This window comes from Myxocyprinus asiaticus, chromosome 32, assembly GCF_019703515.2.
Source record: "Myxocyprinus asiaticus isolate MX2 ecotype Aquarium Trade chromosome 32, UBuf_Myxa_2, whole genome shotgun sequence".
Taxonomy (NCBI): Eukaryota; Metazoa; Chordata; class Actinopteri; order Cypriniformes; family Catostomidae; genus Myxocyprinus; species Myxocyprinus asiaticus.
In genome coordinates this window covers 26185500-26208075 of record NC_059375.1, presented here as the reverse complement: position 1 = coordinate 26208075, position 22576 = coordinate 26185500, and the positions used below count along the sequence as shown (strand labels likewise).

At 38.7% G+C, this 22576-nt stretch overlaps 1 protein-coding gene and 1 long non-coding RNA gene across 3 annotated transcripts in view; one reads left to right on the top strand and one right to left on the bottom strand.

Moving 5' to 3' along the window:
* The window catches only part of LOC127423599 (uncharacterized), a 419204-nt gene extending 409325 nt beyond the window's left edge, over positions 1 to 9879 (bottom strand). Inside the window, exon 1 of the long non-coding RNA XR_007894341.1 lies at positions 9792 to 9879. This is a non-coding gene — a long non-coding RNA (uncharacterized LOC127423599). The remainder of the gene's footprint in view (positions 1 to 9791) is intronic.
* Positions 1 to 22576, top strand: part of bmpr1ab (bone morphogenetic protein receptor, type IAb) — a 72540-nt gene extending 49964 nt beyond the window's left edge. For both annotated transcript variants that reach the window (XM_051668039.1, XM_051668038.1), the window contains 10 exons: positions 16838 to 17009; positions 17114 to 17216; positions 17356 to 17452; positions 17597 to 17693; positions 18709 to 18844; positions 19200 to 19392; positions 19499 to 19796; positions 20312 to 20487; positions 22156 to 22286; positions 22428 to 22576. In XM_051668039.1, the coding sequence (XP_051523999.1) occupies positions 16838 to 17009; positions 17114 to 17216; positions 17356 to 17452; positions 17597 to 17693; positions 18709 to 18844; positions 19200 to 19392; positions 19499 to 19796; positions 20312 to 20487; positions 22156 to 22286; positions 22428 to 22553 (1529 nt within the window). In that variant the 3' untranslated portion in view covers positions 22554 to 22576. The remainder of the gene's footprint in view (positions 1 to 16837; positions 17010 to 17113; positions 17217 to 17355; positions 17453 to 17596; positions 17694 to 18708; positions 18845 to 19199; positions 19393 to 19498; positions 19797 to 20311; positions 20488 to 22155; positions 22287 to 22427) is intronic.

Below are 22576 nucleotides of genomic sequence, written 5' to 3'. Positions count from 1 at the left end.
AAGCAGACTGAAGCAGCAGGAGAATTGATTTCTCCATATTTGGATGATACCCAGTGTTTGCAGAAGCCTTGCTGCCTGTTTTAATGGATGGTGGCCTTTAAAAACATAGTATGGTAATGGCCTCTCTTTTTATTCTCATCAGGCCCAGAAAGCTCAGAATCTCTCCTCAGATTTGTGATGCATTAGCAAACAAACACTGTCTGCAGGATATTCATCCAAATGCGATTAATTTGATTGATTTGATGCTCTTCTGCCTGTCTTTTATGCATCAGTAGCAATGGAGGTTTTTTCTCCATTTTAGGTAAATCCAGACACTGCACAGGAAATGCACACTTTTCTCTCAAATGACACGCTGTATCAGAATGTAATTGCTTCCAGCAGAGGCTGTTGTGTGGCATTCGTGTAGTCTTTAAGTGGTTCATTCAAGTAACGTAAAAAAATGGGAAAAGGAAGTGTCTCATATCTTCTGCGTGCATCGTGTGATTTACATAAAAATTGAGCCAAATGTTTGGCCTTGTGGGCTGATCACGTTGATGTGGCTATTGTGGGTCACGTTTGTAGCACTACCAACTGGCGGAAGGAAGTGTGGCACATTTAACAGACTTTGAAATACCCCTCTTATGTTTACCTGAATTGTTTCAATTTTTTTTAGAATAATGTCAAGACTTAAAATTCTGAAGGGATTCTTGATATCTTAAACAGTGTTGCCATGCCAACACATTAAATGTCATTATTCCTTTTTATGTATATTCACATGTTTTTGAGGTACTTGGCATGCTTGAATTTTCATGATATTTTGCACACACATCAGAGTTGTCGGCCATTAGGCCCGGGCAAAAATTTACACATGGGCGTGGCTGGGGAGCTCTGTAGTGCCACCTTATGCAAAAGTGGTAGGGCCATTTTCTTCTATGGTCACCAAACTTGCTACATATATTGTTCTCATCAAGCTGGACAACTTTCAAAATTACAGTCATTAGCTCCGCCCAACAGGAAGTCAGTCATTTTGGATTGAATGTGCATTTTTGGAAAATTGCAGGCCCTGAACTTTTGAATACTCCTCCTAGGGGATTCATGTGTCTGTCACCAAAAGGCAACCTTATGCCAAGACATTGAAGATGCTAAATTGCAAACAGATTTTTGATATTTTGAATGGTGTTGCCATGGCGAGGCAATAAATTAATGGAAAAAGTGGGAAACAGGAAATGTCCCATATTTTCTGCGTGCATTGTGTGATTTAAATCATATTGGTGCTGTCTGTTTGGCTCTGTAGTGCCCCTTTGAAAATGGGCATGTAAGGGGGTTCTGTAGTACCCCTATTTTCACCTACAGTCACCACAGTTGGTACATATATAGTTCTCACCAAGCCGGACAACTTTCATTATTATAGTCATTAGCTCCGCACAACAGGAAGTTGGCCATTTTGGATTTTCTGAAAATCACAAGCTCTTAACTTTCAAGTACTCCTACTAGGGGAATCATGTGACTGGCACCACATTTGTGCAACATCATGCCAAGACATTGTAGATGCTAAATTGCGAACAGATTTTTTATATTTTGAATGGTGTTGCCATGGCGAAGCAATAAATTTATGGCTAAAAATGTGAAACAGGAAATTCTTTATATCTTCTGTGTGCATTGTGTGATTTTGAGGAAAATTCAGATTTATGTATGGTAATGGGGCTGATCACATTTATGCGGCTATTATGGGTCACGGTCATAGCGCCACCAACTGGCAGTAGGAAGTATGGCACTTTTAACAGACTTTGAAATAGTCTCTTATGTTTTCATGGTTTGCTACAAGATTTTTTTAGAAGAATGTCAAGACACTGCTGATGTAAATTTGTAAAGGGATATTTCATATATACTGTTGCCATGGCAATGCATTAATTGTTATTATTCCTTCTTATATTTGGGTGTTTTTGAGGCACTTGGCATGCTTAAAATTTGATGACATTTTGCACACACATCAGAGTCGTTGGCCATCAGTTGTGGGCAAAAGTTCACGCGTGGGTGGGGGGGGGGGTTCTGTAGTGCTCCCTTTAAAATGGGTGTGTAAGACGGCCTCTGTAGCACCCCCATTTCCCTACAGTCACCAGAATTGGTATATATATATATATATATATAGTTCTCATCAAGCCAGACAACTTTCATAGTTATGGTCATTAGGTCCGCCCAATAGGAAGTTGGCCATTTTGGATTTTTTTAATATTGCAGTCTCTGAACTTGAAATACTTCTCCTAGGTGATTCATGAGACTGTCACCACATTTAGACAACATTTTGCCAAGAAACTGAAGATGCTAAATTGCAAACAGATTTTGATATATCGAACGGTGTTACATCAAAAGTGAGATGTATGTTTAGTCTTGGGGTGGGGGTTAATCACATGGATTTGACTATTTTGGGTCATGGTCATAGTGCCACCACCTGGCAGCAGAAAGTGTGGCTCTTACAACAGACTTTAAAATAGTCCTCTTATATTTACTCAAATTGCTTCAAAATTGTTTAGAATAATGTCAAATGCCAAATGCATGTGTCCACCTTGCATTGTTTTCTGAAAGCCACCGGGTGGAAATGGACCAGTTGTGCTTGGGCCCATCATTGCTTCTTGCAGCTCTTACAGTTTGTAACTCGAACAAAAACTTACTATGATCTATATTTTTTCTTAGAAATATGAGTCAAAGTATGTGTTACTTTGTTACTTATTATTTTGTTATGCAATCAAGCTTTTCAGGCTGCGAAATGACACTTGTTGTTTAGAAAATAGCAGATTCTTTGTTTACTTTTGACTGTTTAGTTCTTTGAAGTTTATTTTTCCAATTGCCTCTCTGTTCGTAAACAATGCCTATTTTTAGCAGCAGGAAAGCCATGGGGGAGAGCATTTCCTGCTTTGTATAAAGAATGAGAATTATGGCTCAACATAGTTTGCAAGAAAAAAAGTTTAAATTAGTGTATCAAAGCTCACAACCCCATTACCTCCTTTTAGAGTTATATGGATAGTTCACCCAAACTTATTTTCTTCCATGGAATACAAAAGGAGATGTTGGGCAGAATTATATCCTTAGTCTCCATTCACTTTCATTGGATCTTTTTTTTCCATACAATGAAAGTGAATGGTGACTAAGCCAGTCATCCTCCCTTACATCTCCTTTTGTATTTCAAAGAATACATGAAAGGAAGAAAGAAAGTCATGCAGGTTTGGAACAATGTGAAGGTGAGTAAATGATGACAGAATAAAGCCTTCAACGGTATAAAGATAAAAATGCACTAAAATAGCTATCCGCTTTGCTACAGAAATCGTGAAGCCATATTCATGATTCGTGTCAGGGCGTCAGTGCCAGCTTCAAGCGCCGCTTTGAACTCCACATGAAAAGCGCTTACAAAAAATGTCTCGTTCTGCATTTTTGTTATAGTTAAGACTTGTCCTGCTTCTGTGGTAATTAAATTGCACCTTACAGAGGATGCATCTGGGCTTGTTTTGTACAATAAATAGCATGAACAGCTCCTTTCCCCATCATTTGATCATTGACATGGTTGTTGTGTTTGTGTTTTGTGATGTGTGCGTCAGTGTAATGACTCTGGCGGACACATCACAAAGGGTCCGCCTTTAACGATAAATGCTTTCATCATGATTAAGAAAAATTCCCGCGTTCAACTTTTTAAATTAATCGCATGCATGAACATGTTAACTTTGACAGTTCTAGTTATAATCTATAATTGATTTAAAATGCTAAAAATCAAATTATTCATTATTCGAATCATAAAGTATAGTGGATTCTGTTTAAAATATGTACTTTAAAAAAAAAAAATCTTTTTATTTGCATATGAGGCCTTGAGATTATATAAAAGTAGTGAAAAGTAGTCAGATAGTTTCACGTTTTCTTTTTTAAATAACCATCTCTGGTCACTCATGTAGTCTACATATTGTATTGCACTCTGTTGTTTTCCAAATTTATGTACATGTAGGTAATGTGTTTCCTTTCAAGTTACATTTGGTGCAATAAGCAGTCTGAAGTAGAAGTCTTTTTTTTGCTTACATTAGGGGGAAGTATTTAAAGGATCCTGTAAATGCATTAAAAATAATACTGAATGGATCATGTTAATCGAATTGAATAGTGTACTGCATCAAATAGCTCTGAATTAGCAAAAATCACTTTTGAATCTAATTGATTAGCTGTCAACACAAAGATTTACACCCCCAAATATTATTACTAATAATAAGCTACTGTAGTCTAATTAGGAATAGTTTGAATGGTGAGAGTAAATGGTATGGCTGTCATTTAGCCTAACACCTCCTCTGTATCCTGCGGAAGAAAGCAAATCGTGTAGGTTTGGAACAACATGAGGATGAGTAATTGATGTAATTTTCTTATTTTTGCAGTTGTTATTTGAATTATGCTAAAATTGAATGATGTGACTCACCACTTGATGTACCGTTTTATTCCTTTAGTTGTATTGTGTTTTTTCCCCTCATCCAAAAGTTTGTGAATGGAATGTGTTAGTTTTAGTACCCATAAGGACATTTTGCCAATATGTTGGACAAACCCTCCTCGTTACTTCCGTGATTCTGTCCCCCTGGCCTCATCTCCCATCCTGCACTGCTCTACCACGATGGGCCAGCCGCCCAGGCCATACTACAGGAAGCTTGTTGAGTCTGTTGTTGGTGCTCTGAGTTTCCCTGACACTTTTAACGGTTTCCTGTATTACACTGGCTGTCAGGTACCAGACTAAATACTCCAAATCCGCACTGCTCTCCGGAAATAATCATTACAGTGGGACAATGAAGTAGTAGAGCGTGTGTTGATGTGCGTGACTCTGACTGTGTGTGTATGTGTTTTCCTTGTTTTTGTAGACCACACATGCTGGTTTTGAAGCATTTGCATAAAGGGTGGTATTCTGCTGTTGTACACTGACATGTGTGCATGCTTTTGTGCATGTGCTTAGCATCGAAACATAAGGACCTGTTAAAGGCATTCTAAACTCTCAGTTTTACAGCTTGCTGTTGGGTGCTTTGCTCTAGAGGTGTCTCTAAGCCCATTAGAGCTTTACTTTCATGAAGGCAGCCAATTTTATTGGTCTGTGTCAGGCAGGCCGTTGTTTTCCACATGTTCCCTTTTTCCTTCCCCTCATTCCATTTTTAACAAGCTGGTCTTTAAAAAGTGGAGGATTATTACGTGTTGGGACATTTTGCCCTGAAATGGGAGCCCTTGTCCGGGAACATGTGATAATTATAATGATCATTATTAAATAGATGAAAGTAAATAAATAATAACGACAGGTTCAGGTTAATGGCCACTTAAATCCTAAGTCGTTCCTGCCAAAAGCCTGGCCTTTTCACAGTGTAAATTTTCTTTGTTGCTTATGCTATCAGGGGTAGAACATTTTGAATACCTTTAAAAGCTACTTGCAGTGCATTAAAGGTATACATTTTATGATTATTCCATGGGAATTAAACATGTGACATTGAGCTACCAGTATTTATTACATAAATGTCTCTAATGTCTGCCTGTTTGATTTATGCATAATTGCTCTCACAAGAAGGGCGAAACTTCTTTGTGACATCCCTCAAGGATACAGTATTCACATGTTATATTGATATGTCTAATGGATACCCAGCCATGTATTTTGACATGAGGACGTCTTGGAGGATTTTTGTATTTTTATTTACCCTCTCCTACGTCTCTGCTTCAGACACTGAGAAACTGTCATGAGGACCAGCATCTTGATTATAGGCTTGTGATCCAAACGCCCTCGTAGAGACTCGGCTGGGTCATTGCATCATTTCCTGTTAAAGGGATAGTTCTCCCTAAAATGGAATTCATGTTGCTTCAATCTTACATTTTTCTGTGGAACAAAAGAGATGTTAGGCAGTAGAGATCGACCGATAGTGGAATTTACTGATACCGATAACTAAGTTGTGCATTACCTGCCGATAACCGATTAATCAACCAATTGTTTTTAAATTTATACTGAATGAAAAAATAACACTCAAAGTAAAATAGTGCTGAACTTTATTACAAAAATAAACAGTACTGACTGAACCATGAAAATGTATTGTACTTTTTTTAATGAAATAAATATACAAATATTAATATATATGTACTAATATTCTAATTTTAAAGTCAGCTGATTTTCCTTAGTCCACAAGATGTCACAATAAATAGATAAACCATTCAGCACCGTTATATTATTGCAAAGAACATTCCTATCCTAGCATTTCATTTTCAACTAATGTGCATAAAATAAATGAATAAAAAGTTTTAGTCAGTCCATATTCTCAAATGTTAAGTCAAAAGTAAAATGAGTGGGGAAAACACTTCAATAGACAGTTCACACAGTGTTACACTTGCGCTGATTCCTACTACTCCAGACTCAAGCTTCATATTAACAGCAAAATACCACATTGCTTTTTTATTCAGTTCAGTTGTATGTAGAGTAGCAATATTCAAAGATAGCAGTGGTATTCGGCTGAACTCGGTGGTCAAGCAGCTCAGACTATGAGCCCAAGCCAGGGGCTGTTCAAACAGACTCAACACAACAGACTGGAATCGAACGCGAAGATCTTGAGACACACATTTCCAAGTTGAACATCTTTCTTGACAAAGCATTTAAACAACTCATTGCTTAATCTGAGAAATGCTTATAAGAGAGCAAGATGCAACGGCCAAAGACCTCCACCTACTGTAAGAGGCTGTTTACACTGAACGCTTTTGCAACCATCCATTTGTTTTTCTATGTAATCGTGTGCTAGACGAATGTCTTTGCTTCGCTTTGTTTTTCTTTATTCAGTGTCTCGTGCAGGAGTGCTGTTTTTTAGATGATGTGTCTAATTAAAAAGAACTTTAAAAGCATATTGAGACACCTGCTTTCTGTTAAACTGTATTTGTACTGTACTGTATTTGTTGTGCTGTGTCTAGCCTTTTTTAGCACAAGAATGTGATCGATCTGAAGCCATCGTATTACAGTGAGGATAACATTTTTTTATTGAAATCAAGATGCGTTTCTGATTTGTTTATACGTTTCTCTTGGATGCATGAAGATATTAATTTGCTTTCTCACATCACTAGCTTTAAATATGCAACTTAGCTGGCTAAAGAATGCATAAACATGACCAGCTGGATATAAACTATTGCAAATATATGACATTTGCGTAGGACTTGCGTGTGTTTTTTTCACATTGTTCTTACCGCTTGAGGTTAGCTTTAATGTTAGCGTCCTCTCAGCCTTGTCGGCAAACATACTGCTGTTCTTTACTAATGCAGCATCTAGTCAACAAATGAATAACTTTATAATGATATGACAACGTGTACTGTATACATACCTTTTCGTTTTGGATGTTTTAAATCAGCATCTGAAGTATTGCGCTCCAGGCAGAGTGTAGTCTCACATGTCAAAACAAACACAACAAGGCATCAGTGAAGCGCCGCTCTCATACCGTATGATGACAGCAGGCCCTTCCCAGCCGCTCCAGCACCGGATACAATGGGGAAAAACTATCGGTGTGGATTTTTGCCGATAACCGATAGTTCCAGAAATCTATTATCGGTGCAGATTAATCAGCAAAACCGATATATCGGTCGACCTATATTTGGCAGAATGTTAGCCTTAGTCACCATTCACTTTCAAGAAAAAAAGATGCAATGAAAGTGAATGGTAACTGAGCCTATCATTCTGCCTATAATCAACATGAGGGTGAGTAAATGATGGTAACAACATGAGGGTTAGTAAATCATGACAGAATTTAAATTTTTGGGCGAACTACTGTGGCACTAAGAAATAATAGCTACAATAAAGAGAACACAAAGACTGATAAGTTTTATGTGTATTTTTTTAAAGCTTTGCTGTTTATGAATGCATCACAGTTAGCATACTACTATTGGCATATCTGAATCTACTCTCAAAGTAGAAGAGGATATTGTTCAAATTTATGTATGGTAAGCAACTGCTTGAGTACCTGACAGCAACCAGTAGCAGCTGGCATAGCCTGCTGATCAAGGTATGAAGTCTCCACCTTTTTTGCACCATGCTCTCTTATCAGCATCTCGCAGCATAAGCAGTCCTTTTTAAAACACTGTTAGGAAAGGAGTTCAATTTTGAAAAGCACATCTCGGGGTTCCGGCTGTTTGAACAGTCCATATCGCAGCATATCTACTGTATATATACACCAATCAGCCACAACATTAAGACCATCTGCCTAATATTAAGTAATAAGTAATACTAAGACTGTTGTGTGTGAAAATCCCAGGAGATCAGCAGTTACAGAAATACTCAAACCAGCCCGTCTGGCACCAGCGATCATCCATGCGATTATCTAATCAACCAATCGTGTGGCAACAGTGCAGTGCATACAATCATGCAGATACGGGTCAGGAGCTTCAGTTAATGTTCACATCAACCATCAGAATGGGGAAAAAATGTGTTCTCAGTGATTTGGACCGTGTCATGATTGTTGGTGCCAGATGGGCTGGTTTGAGTATTTCTGTAACGCTGATCTCCTGGGATTTTCACACACAACAGTCTCTAGAGTTTACTCCGAATGGTGCCAAAAAAAAAAAAAAACATCCATTGAGCGGCAGTTCTGTGGATGGAAACACCTTGTTGAAGAGAGAGGTCAACAGAGAATGGCCAGACTGGTTCGAACTGACAAAGTCTATGGTAACTCAGATAACCGCTCTGCACAATTGTGGTGAGAAGAATATCATTTCATAATGCTATTCTGAGATGTGGGTTGGCGCTGTTTTGGCAGCACGAGGGGGACCTACACAATATTAGGCAGGTGGTTTTAATGTTGTGGCTGATCGGGGGGTGTGTGTGTATGTATGTATTGTATGTGTATATATATATATATATATATATATATATATATATATATATATATATATATATATATATAGACGCACACAGGGTTGGGGAGTAACGAAATATAAGTAACGGGAATATGTATTTAAAATACAAAATATAAGTAACTGTATTCCACTAAAGTTACAGTTTAAATGATTGGCATTTAGAATACAGTTACATTCAAAAAGTATTTTGTTACTGAAGAGATTACTTTGCATTTTATTGTCATTTGTTTCATTTAATATTTAGTCCTTTCAGATGGAAAACATTTATACATATAAATGATGCGATCCAAAGAGCATTTGAGCAGTGGTGAAACACTTTCTTATGATGTGTTACATTCATACGAGCAGACAGAGAAGTAAGCTTGAAGTAAGTTTGGAGCACAAGAAATAGAAATAAACCTAATTTAGCTAAGCTAAAATGTTATTTCTAGCTATTTTACATGCACATGTTACCAGGCACGATCATATTTTTTTTTTATCAAGAAAATTCACGTTGGATCATAATTTATTTTTTCTAGTAAGACCTTTGATATTAGGGCAAAAATCTTATACTTGATGATAATTTTTGTATTGTTTTCCTGTAAAAATGTCTAAAAATCCTTAAAACAAGATCAGTTTGATTTATCTTGTTTTAGAAACAACACTGCATAAGATATTTAGGTTTTTCAGAGAATGTATTTTTAACATGTGTATTTTGTCTTACTGTACTGGCAGAGTTTTTATAGTCAAAACAAGTGAAAAAATCTACCAGTGCTGAAGAGGTAATCCAAAGTATTTAGAGTACGTTACTGACCTTGAGTAATCTAACGAAATACATTACAAATTACATTTTTCAGCATACGACAATACTTGAACAAAAATGAGCTGCATGGTCGAGTTGCCAGAAAGAAGCCAATGCCACAAAAAAGCCCAGTAACAATATGCCCGACAACACCTTGACACACCTCACAGCTTCTGGCACACTGTAATTTGGAGTGACGAGACCAAAATAGAGCTTTATGGTCACAACCATAAGCGCTATGTTTGGAGAGGGGTCAGCAAGTATTGTGCTCCTTGAAACAACCACACTGTCTTTTTCCAGAGCAGCCTGTATTTCTCCTGAGGTTACCTGTGGGTTTTTCTTTGTATCCCGAACAATTCTTCTGGCAGTTGTGGCTGAAATCTTTCTTGGTCTACCTGACCGTGGCTTGGTATCAAGAGATCCCTGAATTTTCCACTTCTTAAGTGGTTGAACAGTACTGACTTGTATTCTCAAGGCTTTGGATATCTTTTTATATCCTTTTCCATCTTTATAAAGTTCCATTACCTTGTTACGCAGGTCTTTTGACAGTTCTTTTCTGCTCCTCATGGCTCAGTATCTAGCCTGCTCAGTGCATCCACGTAAGAGCTAACAAACTCATTGACTATTTATACACAGGCACTAATTGCAATTTAAAAAGCCACAGGTGTGGGAAATTAACCTTTAATTGCCATTTAAACCTGTGTGTGTCACCTTGTGTGTCTGTAACAAGGCCAAACATTCAAGGGTATATAAACTTTTGATCAGGGCCATTTCGGTGTTTTCTGTTATCATTATGATTTACAAAAGGAGCCAAACAACTATGTGATGATAAACGGCTTCATATGATCACTATTCTTAAATAAGAGTTTTTTTTTGCATGATCAGTCAAATTTTCAAAATCAGTGCCAAAATTTCACAATTTCTGCCAGGGTATGCAAACTTCTGAGCACAACTGTGTATAAATGTGTGTGTGTGTGTGTGTGTGTGTGTATATATTTATATATATATATATATATATAAATATTCAGCTCTGGAAAAATTGAGACCACTGCAAAAAACATTTTCTCTGGATTCACTATTTATAGGTATGTGTTGAGTAAAATTAACATTTTTGTTTTATTCTATAAAGTATTGACAACATTTCTCACAAATTCCAAATATAAATATTGTCATTTAGAGCATTCATTTGCAGAAAATGACAACTGTTCAAAATAACAAAAAAAGTTTGTGTTTTCAGACCTCAAATAATGCAAAGAAAACAAGTTCATATTCATTTTTAAACAACACAGTAATAATGTTTTAAATTTGGAAGAGTTCAGAAATCAATATTTGATGGAATAACCCTGATTTTCAGTCACAGCTTTCGTGTGTCTTGGCATGCTCTCTATCAGTCTTTCACATTGCTGTTGGGTGACTTTATGCCACTCCTGGCGCAAAAATTCAAGCAGCTCGGCTTTGTTTGATGGCTTGTGGCCATCCATCTTCCTCTTGATAACATTCCAGAGGTTTTCAATGGGTTCAGGTCTGGAGATTGGTCTAGCCATGATAGGGTCTTGATCTTGTGGTCCTCCATCCACACCTTGATTGACCAGGCTGTGTGGCATGATGGAAAAAAACAATCCTCAGAGTTGGGGAGCATTGTCAGAGCAGAAGGAAGCAAGTTTTCTTCCAGGATAACCTTGTACGATTCCAGCCTTGCTGAAGCACCACCAGATCATCACCGATCCTTCACCTGGTCATCTAATGGTTAGACGGAGATCTGGAGAGGCCTTCAAGACACAGTGTCTCGCACCCTCTGTGAAATTTGGTGGAGGATCGGTGATGAGCTGGGGGTGCTTCAGCAAGGCTGGAATCAGGCAGATTCGTCTTTGTGAAGGACATATGAATCAAGCCACGTACAAGGTTATCCTGTAAGAAAACTTGATTCCTAATGGGTCAGCAGGACTCATTACTGCCTGAGTACTGCCAGACCTCAGACTCCATGGTGATGGTGAGCCAGAATCAAGCACACATGTAGGAGCATGACGATGCTCTGTAGCTGTCTTTCTGAGCCAAAGAAAAACACGGTGATGGGGAAAGGAGAGAAAAATTATTCACAGACTTTAGAATGTCAATGAATCACTCAGTGCCTGAAAGGTACTTTGAGAGAAGAGAGAACAACATGTTGCATCTGCTCTGATTTAGTAACCCTTCTGACTTGAAACATGTTTTATGTGTTTTAGCTCCGATAACATTCCTGAACCCTGTGGTTGTTTGTGCGGTGCTGTTGTGGTTGCGGGAATTTAGCTCGTTCATATCCGTGCATTGTAGCTTTTATGATGTGTAGGGATCAACTTATCACAACACATTACCATGCCTTTACAGTCTCTCTTAAAAGCACCATTCACATTCCTTCAATTTACTGGCCTCTAGCGGAGAGCGAGGGGAAAGAGAAGGGCTCTGTGAGGGCAGTTTCTAAAGGATACAGACATAAAGACTAGGGTTCCTGTATCTCAACTGGTAGAGCATGGCTCTAGCAATGCCAAGGTCATGGGTTCGATTCCCAGGGAACACACAAACTGATAAAATGTATACTTTGAATTAGGGCTGGGCGATAAACCGATCTCGATATTTATCGTGATATAAAAAATCCACGATATCGATGATAAGCTTTTGAGGAATTTTCAATATTTAGTGCGTGTTGCAAAAACGCAAGCAGTTTGGCTTTCTCAGGCTGTGTTTCCACAATGCTAGGAAAGAGCTTGCTCCGCACTGCTGTCAATTCTACAATCCACCTTGTGAGCGTGGCGCTCGGCTTCTGTAGGAAAGAATTGAAAACGCTCTCTCAGCTACGCTCACAACGCGCCAGTGGAAACGTAGGGTCAGATTGGATGAACTTGCTAATGTTAGCTGCCTTAGTAATGATTAGGCTACGTCGGACACCGGATAGATTCCATCCGCACTGCAAGACTTCATGACAACTGTTGCGCCCTCTTATCGTCTCTAGTGAAAAGCGCGACAAAACAACAGTGCTGTGTGCACCAGCTCTGATTTTTCTGCGCTGTAGTCTTGAATATTTTTCTCTAGCACCAAACACGCATCATTTATGTCCTGTCCTGCTCCGCATGTGTTGCCTCTCTTCCCTGCATGTGTGTAGACATGAGGCGCCGCATAAGTTAACGTGGTTCTAAAGCACCTTTTAGACCATAACGTTTTCCCTTCTAAATTTAGCTTTATTAATCAGCATGTTACGAGCCTTTAATAATGAACAAATCGATTTCTGTTCTAGTTTTCAAGTTAATCTGATGTCATCATCTCTGGAATGAATGACAGTGAAAGACAATAAAATTACTAGTTGGTAGCCTAGTCTTTCTCACTTTAATGAAAATATAAAAATGTTCCACTCAGACTTTTAAGTTTTCTAAATGTTCTCTCAGGGGATACCCATGAACCACCATACAGTATAATTCCACAGTCACAAGGGCTTCTATGCCCCCTTACTTGGGTATCTGAATCTAAAGAAATATAAAGATATTTCATTTTAATGTAAAAATATTCAAACAAATACTGGACTGCTGTCTTTATGCTTCAAAACATACAGACGATTTTTTAACATTCATTTTCAAATGCACTCTATTGATAAACTATAAAATATTTTAATATTTTGGTAAAAGATCCCTCATACCCCACTGCTTTGGCTGTCTCTGGACCCCCAGTGCAGTTTTGTAGTGACTATTTTGACTGTTTAGAATTAATTTTTTCTTCTTTTCTTCCGCCAACTTTGAAATAATAATAATAATAAAAATTTAAAAAAGTGCAATGTGTAAATGTGAATGTATATCGTGATAAATATCGATATCGAACAATATGAAAAAGAATATCGTGATAACAATTTTGGCCATATCGCCCAGCCCTACTTTGAATGACTGTAAGTCACTTTGGATAAGCATCTGCCAAATGCATAAATGTAAAGGTAAAGACGCTAACCTCCATAGAGCTTTTTTTTTTTGTTTGTTTGTTTTTTTTTATTATCCCTCTCTCTGCCAAAATGTTTATGTTACCGGTTTCCACCTCCATTATCACACTGGGCCTTGTTTGACTGTAACGGTGCCTGGACTAAACTGTGAAGTGATCAGAGATGTGAGATCAAATGCTTTCGGCATGTATTTTACATTTTGCGCTAATGGTGGGGGCCATGGGACGCCTTCACGGCTTCAAACGAACATTTCTCAACTGCAAAAGCCGAATCCTGACATAAACAGAAGATTGATATCGCTGACTACCGCAGGAACGCAGCATATGAATGGAACTGTCTGACTCATACACTAAGAGAGAAAGTATTAGAGGCAGGGGGAGGGCAAGAGAAAGGCAATAGATGAAAAAAGTGAGAGAGGGATACAATATAAACACACTAGTATAATATTCAGGCAAAAATAGACTTCAGTGTGTTTGCGCAGTCTCCAGAGCTCAGTCTCTCAACTCGTGCCACTCGACCTGGTCTTCGACCTCACATTTACACACTATAATCCCATCTCTTGTTTTCCTAATCTGGTCTTTCACTTTCCCTCCTAATCCCACTTCTCACCATTTCATCCCCAGGCCATTCAACAAAATGTTTCATGACAAGTTCTTTTGTAAGCGATGTTCCACAAATTGACTTGGTGTTGAGTAACACCTTATCATGTTTGACACATCTGTTCCAGGCTCACTCTCAATAAAACTGATTATGGCAACTGCATTGTCAACCACACTTCCATTCCTGACCTGAGCATGATTTTTTTCACTCTGATCATTTAATTTCAGAAAAATCCGGTAGCACTTTATTTTACAGTACTGTTCTACATTTACTTTCTATATAATTACAACAACTATAGGAATTACTAGGTACTAACCCTAACACTTAACCCATATTAAGTACATGTAGTTACCTAATATTACTCAGTACTTTCTTGGGTAAGTACACTGTAAGTATATTGAAAGTACACGTACTGTAAAATAAAATGCAACCAAAAATCCTTAGGCAGAAAAAGCGGTTTAACACACCTTGGTTTCTCCAGGAGAACGCGGCTTATGTGGCCATGTAACGCATAAGAATATCTGGAAATAAAGCAAAGCAATGGGGAATACAAATAGTGAAGTTTTCCTCAGATACCATGTTTGTTATTTACACAAGTGTTGCAGGGAAATAACATTGCTGTGGAGAAATCTGCTTACTGACCGAGCCGCATATATATGGAAGAGTATGTGGCTTATACAGTTAATGTAAACTGGAACACTGCTTTCTCGCAATAAGCCGCTTCCTAGTGTCCATGTAAATGTAGTCATTAACACTTGTCCGGGACAAGTGGATTTTTGAAGGGTCAAGTGAAAGAGAATTTTACTTGCCCATCCAGACAAGTAGCCTGATTAAAATGTAAATAACGAAAAATTAACCGGCTATAATTGTGATATTGCCTGTGTCACTTATTAAAATGTTCATATTCTTTTCTGCTGTTGAAAATAATCTAGAACACAAAGGCTGCCGCAAAGAGTGGAAGCCAGGGGTGTCTTTCGAACATACAGGTTAAAACAAACAGAATTCTTGTTGTGACACTACCTCAGGCAGCAGCAGCAAGCCACATAGTTTTAATTTTCTACTTAGCTAGCGATCTAGTAATAGGCAGCAGTGTTTCTCAAGCCCCTGCAGCCTGGCCAATTGCCTGGTAAAAGAGCAAAACCCCAAAAGAGAACCACTGAATCGAACACAGCATGTTACAAATCTAAAATGGAGAGAAAATTCATCATTACCTCTAAGGACACTTTTGTAGAATCTGCAGCATAATATTAAATTAAGTTAAATTCATATTGTAAGAATGATATCACTATGTAACACAATTTTTGTTCTTGGGTAGTAAGTGTTATTTCCTAATTGCTTATGCCTCAAAAGTATAGAAAATTGCTATTATTCCCCACAAACTTTGCTTTTGTGACCAGGACAGTGATATTTTGAAATGTACCTATTTCAAATGAGAAACGGCAAATTTGTGTCTTTTTGTTCACATAAACTCAGAAAAAAACAACATATGAATCCAGATTAACTTGTACTGTATTGATACTGAAGTAATACAAAAATGACTACAAAAGATTTAGAAGTGAGTAGTTTTTCGAGATTTACGATTATACTGTAAATCACTTTCACAAATCAGCCCCCAAATGTAGTCTCCCATCATGTTCTCGTTATACTGTCCTTGGTAACGGCATTCAAAGTCCAGTATATCCTGATGGAAGCACTCGCCTTGCTCCTCCGAGTACGCTCCCATGTTCTCCTTGAATTTATCAAGATGAGCATCAATGATGCACACAAGCAAAGTTTGTGGGGAATAATAGCCATTTTCTATACTTTTGAGGCATAAGCAATTAGGAAATAACAATTACAACCCAGGAACCAAAAAAATAATAATCTGTTACACAGTGTATTCTGATGCTCGCTGACGATGTAAGAGACATGAGCAAATCAAATGACACACAAACCGTCAACTAAGAAGTGAGTCGCAACAGATGTTCTTACTACTCACTTAGCTGCACAATTTTATATAGACTGTATAAAGTATTTTCCAAAACTCATGTGGCGGCACATATGTAGAAAATCCAAAAATATGTGGAACTATATCACGACATGTCCATTATTACAAGTTCAACATGATATCAGGTCAACATGTTTTCATGTGCTCGTGACATGTGCAGTTTCACATAGAGATGGAGACTGGCTTATGTGATGCGAGGTTATCAAGATTATAGGTCATTAGGACAAACATGTATTTATTTTTATTAAAAATAATGCAAAATATGGTTTCAAATTATTAATAATAAATATTCAAAGCCGTTGATCATGTACCAGTGTATGACACAGTGCCGAATGAGTCTGTCAGACTGAATTTAAGGTCATTGATCATCATTGGTGAATTGTTCTAAAGCCTGAAATATAATGAATTTTGATAATTTAACATTAGAGGAAAATACCTGATAAAACTTCAAATAAGTGGCCAGAATGTACTGCTGTTTTTAATGGAAGAAAGACAGTCTTGTACATTTTGTCAGAGGGGTGGCTTACTATTGTAGACTTGGTAAACCCCTGCACTAGTGGCAGAGAAATTACACACTTCACCTTTAAGTAATGAACCACAACGAAAAAGCAAATAAGATATAGCTATGCGGTCTAGAAATCTGACTCTCATATTCCAACTGTTCTAGGTGGGCAGAACCCAGACTACATGCTCCACGGCACTGGGGTCAAGCCTGGATTGGATCACAAAAAAGCCCAGTCAGGGGACGGATCCACCGTGGCTCCAGAGGATGCAGCTCGCTTCCTTAGCTGCTACTGTTCAGGCCACTGTCCTGAAGATGCCACAAACAACACCTGCGAGTGAGTGAAGCATGTGCTGTTCAAGCTGCTCACACCAGACACATCAATATTTGTCCATCTGTATGTGAAGACATTGATTAAATGGTCTTTATGTACTTACACAGGACGAATGGCCAGTGCTTTGCTATCATTGAGGAGGACGAGCACGGCGAAGCTATCCTCACCTCAGGCTGCATGAAATACGAAGGCTCTCACTTTCAGTGCAAGGTAATACATGGACGGAAGAGTCAAGAATACCAGCACTGGCATCCTGTCAGTGGAAAAATAGTATGCATGAATAGTAATCTTTAAGTTTCGATTGCCGGGGTGTTGTGATTGACTGCAGTATGTGGTTATTGTTGCACAGGACTCTCCTAATGCACAGACCAGGCGTACCATTGAGTGCTGTTCCTCAGATTTCTGTAACAGAGACCTTCAGCCCACACTTCCACCTCCTCCAGACAGTAAGTGGTACATGCTTAACATCCAATGCAGACTGGGTTTAATCTCATTTTATGATGAAGCAGTAAAAATTGTTCCATAAATATGCTTGTTTATTTTTTAATGTCCCTTTAAGTGGCTTTGATCTCTCATTGTCTCTGTTCCAGAGCCTCCAATATGGAACGCCCACTTGCTGGCCTTCCTCATCTCAGTGACTGTTTGCTGTTTCACTTTAGTCGCCATAACAGTAGTGTGTTACTACAGGTGAGGCTTGTATTACGTAACGTTTACCTGGCTGAAATAAATGAAATGCACCTTAGCCTGTTAAGCATTAACCAGCACAATGATAGTGCCTACTTTAGATAGTCAAGTGAATGTAACTTCTTTTGTGGTTAACATTAATACATGGATACAGTAGCCCCAGAAATTATTTGGACACTTAAGTCGCAGGTGTTCTTGTGTTAATTGTGGCTTTGGTGTCCAAATACTTTTTGTGGCCACTGCATAAACATGTGGGTCTTATACACCGATCAGCCACAACATTAAAACCACCTGCCTAATATTGTGTAGTTCCCCCTCGTGCTGCCAAAACAGCGCCAACCCGCATCTCAGAATAGCATTCTGAGATGTTATACTTCTCACCACAATTGTACAGGTCGGTTATCTGAGTTACCATAGACTTTGTCAGTTCGAACCAGGCTGGCCATTCTCTGTTGATCAGCAGTTACAAAAATACTCAAACCAGCCCATCTGGCACCAACAATCATGCCACGGTTCAAATCACTGAGATACAAATTTTTCCCCATTCTAATGGTTAATGTGAACATTAATTGAAGCTCCTGACCCATATCTGCATGATTTTATGCACTGCACTGCTGCCATGATTGTTGGTGCCAGACGGGCTGGTTTGAGTATTTCTGTAACTGCTGATCTCCTGGGATTTTCACACACAACAGTCTCAAGAATTTATCCAGAATGGTGCCAAAAACAAAAAACATCCAGTGAGCAGCAGTTCTGCGGATGGAAATGCCTTGTTGATGAGAGAGGTCAACAGAGAATGGCCAGACTGGTTCAAACTGACAAAGTCTACGGTAACTCCGATAACTGATCTGTACAATTGTGGTGAGAAGAATGATTGGTGCTGTTTTGGCGACACGAGGGGGAACTACACAATATTAGGCAGGTGGTTTTAATGTTGTGGCTGATCGGTGCATATGTAGTAAGTTATTGATGCTTTGTGAAACAGTTTCTGTGAAGTGACATGTGGCCGTTTGCTCAGGTATAAGCTGCAGATGGGACGGAGACGGTACCAGAGAGACCTGGAGCAGGATGATGCCTTCATCCCAGCTGGAGAGTCTCTTAAAGACCTTATTAGTCAGTCCAGCACAGGCTCAGGTTCAGGGCTCCCCCTGCTGGTGAGGAATTGTTTCTGAAAATGCTTTTCATATTAAGAACAGGGTTCCAACAGTAATGGAAAACCTCACAAGATAAGATAATTTTAAATTTGCAATTTTCAGTCCTGGAAAAGTCATGGTAATTAATAAAATTCTAGTCACAGAAGTGTCATGGAAATTTTTATAGTGAATTAAAATGTGTCTAGTTGTGCTCAGTTTTAAACTATATCATCTGCCAGGAAATGCCATTTGTGAGTGCAATCACTATTAAATTATATTAAAACATATTTATCATGCATAAGATATAACATTCATAATTGAAAACCTTGGAAGATTGAGTAATGATACACGGGTGTCCAATTCTCTTTGTTCAAAGGTTCAGCGCACCATCGCTAAACAGATTCAGATGGTGCGTCAGATTGGAAAGGGGCGGTATGGAGAAGTGTGGCTTGGTCGCTGGAGAGGAGAAAAGGTAGCAGTGAAAGTTTTCTTTACACGCGAAGAGGCAAGTTGGTTCCGAGAGACAGAGATTTACCAGACTGTTCTCATGAGACATGAGAATATATTGGGTAAGTTCCACCACTACAAAACACTTACAGATTTGAGATGGAATTTTCTGTACTGATTTAGCCTTTTTATTTAATATTAAATCTCATTCTTCCTGTCCTCCTTCAGGCTTTATCGCTGCAGATATTAAAGGCACTGGAGCGTTCACTCAGCTTTTCCTTATCACAGACTACCATGAGAACAGCTCTCTCTATGACTATCTGAAATACACTACGCTTGATACACAGGCCCTGTTGCGGCTGGCCTACTCTGCAGCCTGTGGCCTGTGCCACTTGCACACAGAGATCTACGGCACGCAGGGCAAGCCTGCCATCGCTCACAGAGACCTGAAGAGCAAGAACATTCTCATAAAGAAGAATGGCACCTGCTGCATCGCTGATCTGGGCCTGGCTGTGAAATACAACAGGTGAAGACACTTTTACAGCACACTCTCACACACACATAATATGCACTGGGTTTAACTAATGTTAGCCTAATATATGACATTGTAGAAAGTTTAATGAACATTTAGCAAATGTAGAGCATTTGTGAATATGAATTGTGATCTTATTTGTTGCTGTAATGACATCACTATTAGTATAATCACTGGGAATTCTTAAAGGGGGATATTTTGTCATCCTTTACTCACACTCTTGTTTTTTCAAACCCATAAAAAGTTCTACATTGGAACACAAAAAAATGTTAGGTGAAATGTTAGCCTTATTCACCATTTACTTTCATTGTATAGAAAAAAGGTGCAATAAAAATGTATGGTGACTTATATGGTCATTCTGCTTTTGTGTTCCATGGAAAAAAGAAAGAAAGTGTTGAGTGAATGGTGAAAGAATTTTCATTTTTGGGTGAACTATCCATGTAAGCAAGCAGACCTCATTCACATATAGTTTGCCTTAAATATTGACCACATATTTTTCTTTCTCATAGTGATACCAATGAGGTGGACGTCCCTCTTAGCACAAGGATGGGTACACGGCGTTACATGGCACCGGAGGTCCTGGAAGAGACACTGAATAAGAACCAATTCCAAGCATACATAATGGCTGATATTTACAGCTATGGTCTCATTGTTTGGGAGATGGCCCGTCGATGTGTGACAGGAGGTATTTCATTTTTTCCCCCACATTTTTGTGTTCATTTGTACCACATATACTCATAAGTATTCAGTTGAAGTCAGAAGTTTACATACACTTAGGTTGAAGTCATTAAAACTCATTTTTTAACCACTCCACAGTTTTCATATTAGCAAACTATAGTTTTGGCAAGTCATTCAGGACATCTACTTTGTGCATTACATGAGTCATTTTTCCAACAATTGTTAACAGACAGATTGTTTCACTTTTAACTGACTATATCACAATTCCAGTGAGTCAGAAGTTTACATACACTAAGTTAACTGTGCCTTTAAGCAGCTTGGAAAGTTCCAGAAAATGATGTCAAGCCTTTAGACAGTTAGACAATTAGCTTCTGATAGGAGGTGTATCTGTGGATGTATTTGCTTGACATCATGGGAAAATCAAAATAAATCAGCCAAGGCCTCAGAAAAAAAAATTGTTGACCTCCACAAGTCCTTGAGAGCAATTTACAAACGCCTGAAGGTACCACGTTCATCTGTACAAACAATAGTATGCAAGTATAAACACCATGGGACCACGCAGCCATCATACCGCTCAGGAAGGAGACGTATTCTGTTTCCTAGAGATGAACGTAGTTTGGTGTGAAAAGTGCAAATCTATCCCAGAACAACAGCAAAGGACCTTGTGAAGATGCTGGAGTAAACAGGTAGACAAGTATCTATATCCAAGAAAAACGAGTCCTATATCGACATAACCTGAAAGGCTGCTCGGCAAGGAAGAAGTCACTGCTCCAAAAACACCATAAAAAAGCCAGTCTACATTTGCAAGTGCACATGGGGACAAAGATCTTACTTTCTGGAGAAATGTCCTCTGGTCTAATGAAACAAAAATGTAACTGTTTGGAGGAAAAAGGGTGAGGCTTGCAAGCCGAAGAACTCCATCCTAACTGTGAAGCATGGGGGTGGCAGCATCATGTTGTGGGGGTGCTTTGCTGCAGGAGGGACTGGTGCACTTCACAAAATAGATGGCATCATGAGGAAGGAAAATTATGTGGATATATTGAAGTAATGTCTCATGACATCAGCCAGGAATTAAAGCTTGGTCACAAATGGGTCTTCCAAATGGACAATAACCCCAAGCATACCTCCAAAGTTATGGCAAAATGGCTTAAGGACAACAAAGTCAGGTAATGGAGTGGCCATCACAAAGCCCTGACCTCAGTCCGAACTGAAAAAGCTTGTGCGAGCAAGGAGGCCTACAAACCTGACTCAGTTACACCAGTTCTGTCTGGAGGAATGGGCCAAAATTCCAGCAACTTATTGTGAGAAGCTTGTGGAAGGCTACCCAAAACGTTCGACCCAAGTTAAACAATTTAAAGGCAATGTGGAAATACTAACAAAGTGTATGTAAACTTCTGACCCACTGGGAATGTGATAAAAGAAATAAAAGCTGAAATAAATAATTCTCTCTACTATTGTTCTGACATTTCACATTCTTAAAATAAAGTAGTGATCCTAACTGACCTAAGACAGGGAATGTTTTCTATGATTAAATGTCAGGAATTGTGAGAAAACTGAGTTTAAATGTATTTGGCTAAGGTGTATGTAAACGTCTGAGTTCAGCTGTACATAATTATCACCCTAATTAATTTATTATGACTTTCTTTTAATACTGACCATTTTCCTTTGTGTGCAGGCATTGTTGAGGAGTATCAGTTACCATACTGGGACATGGTACCTTCAGAACCATCCTATGAGGACATGAGGGAAGTGGTTTGTGTGAAGGGCATGCGGCCAGTGGTGTCTAATCGCTGGAACAGTGATGAGGTAAGATCCATGCATTTAGAGTTCACCAGTTTAATTATCATTATTTTTAACCACTGGTTAATAACGGAGGATTAAGTAGTTGATATTATGATATAAAATGCTACTCAAAATAATTTATGCTTTATTTTTACCTCAATGCAGTGCTTACGGGCCATGCTAAAACTCATGTCTGAGTGTTGGGCCCACAACCCAGCCTCTCGCCTCACAGCTCTTCGAGTCAAGAAAACGCTCGCCAAAATGGTTGAATCACAGGACATCAAAATATGATCAGTTCTCCATCCAATACCAAC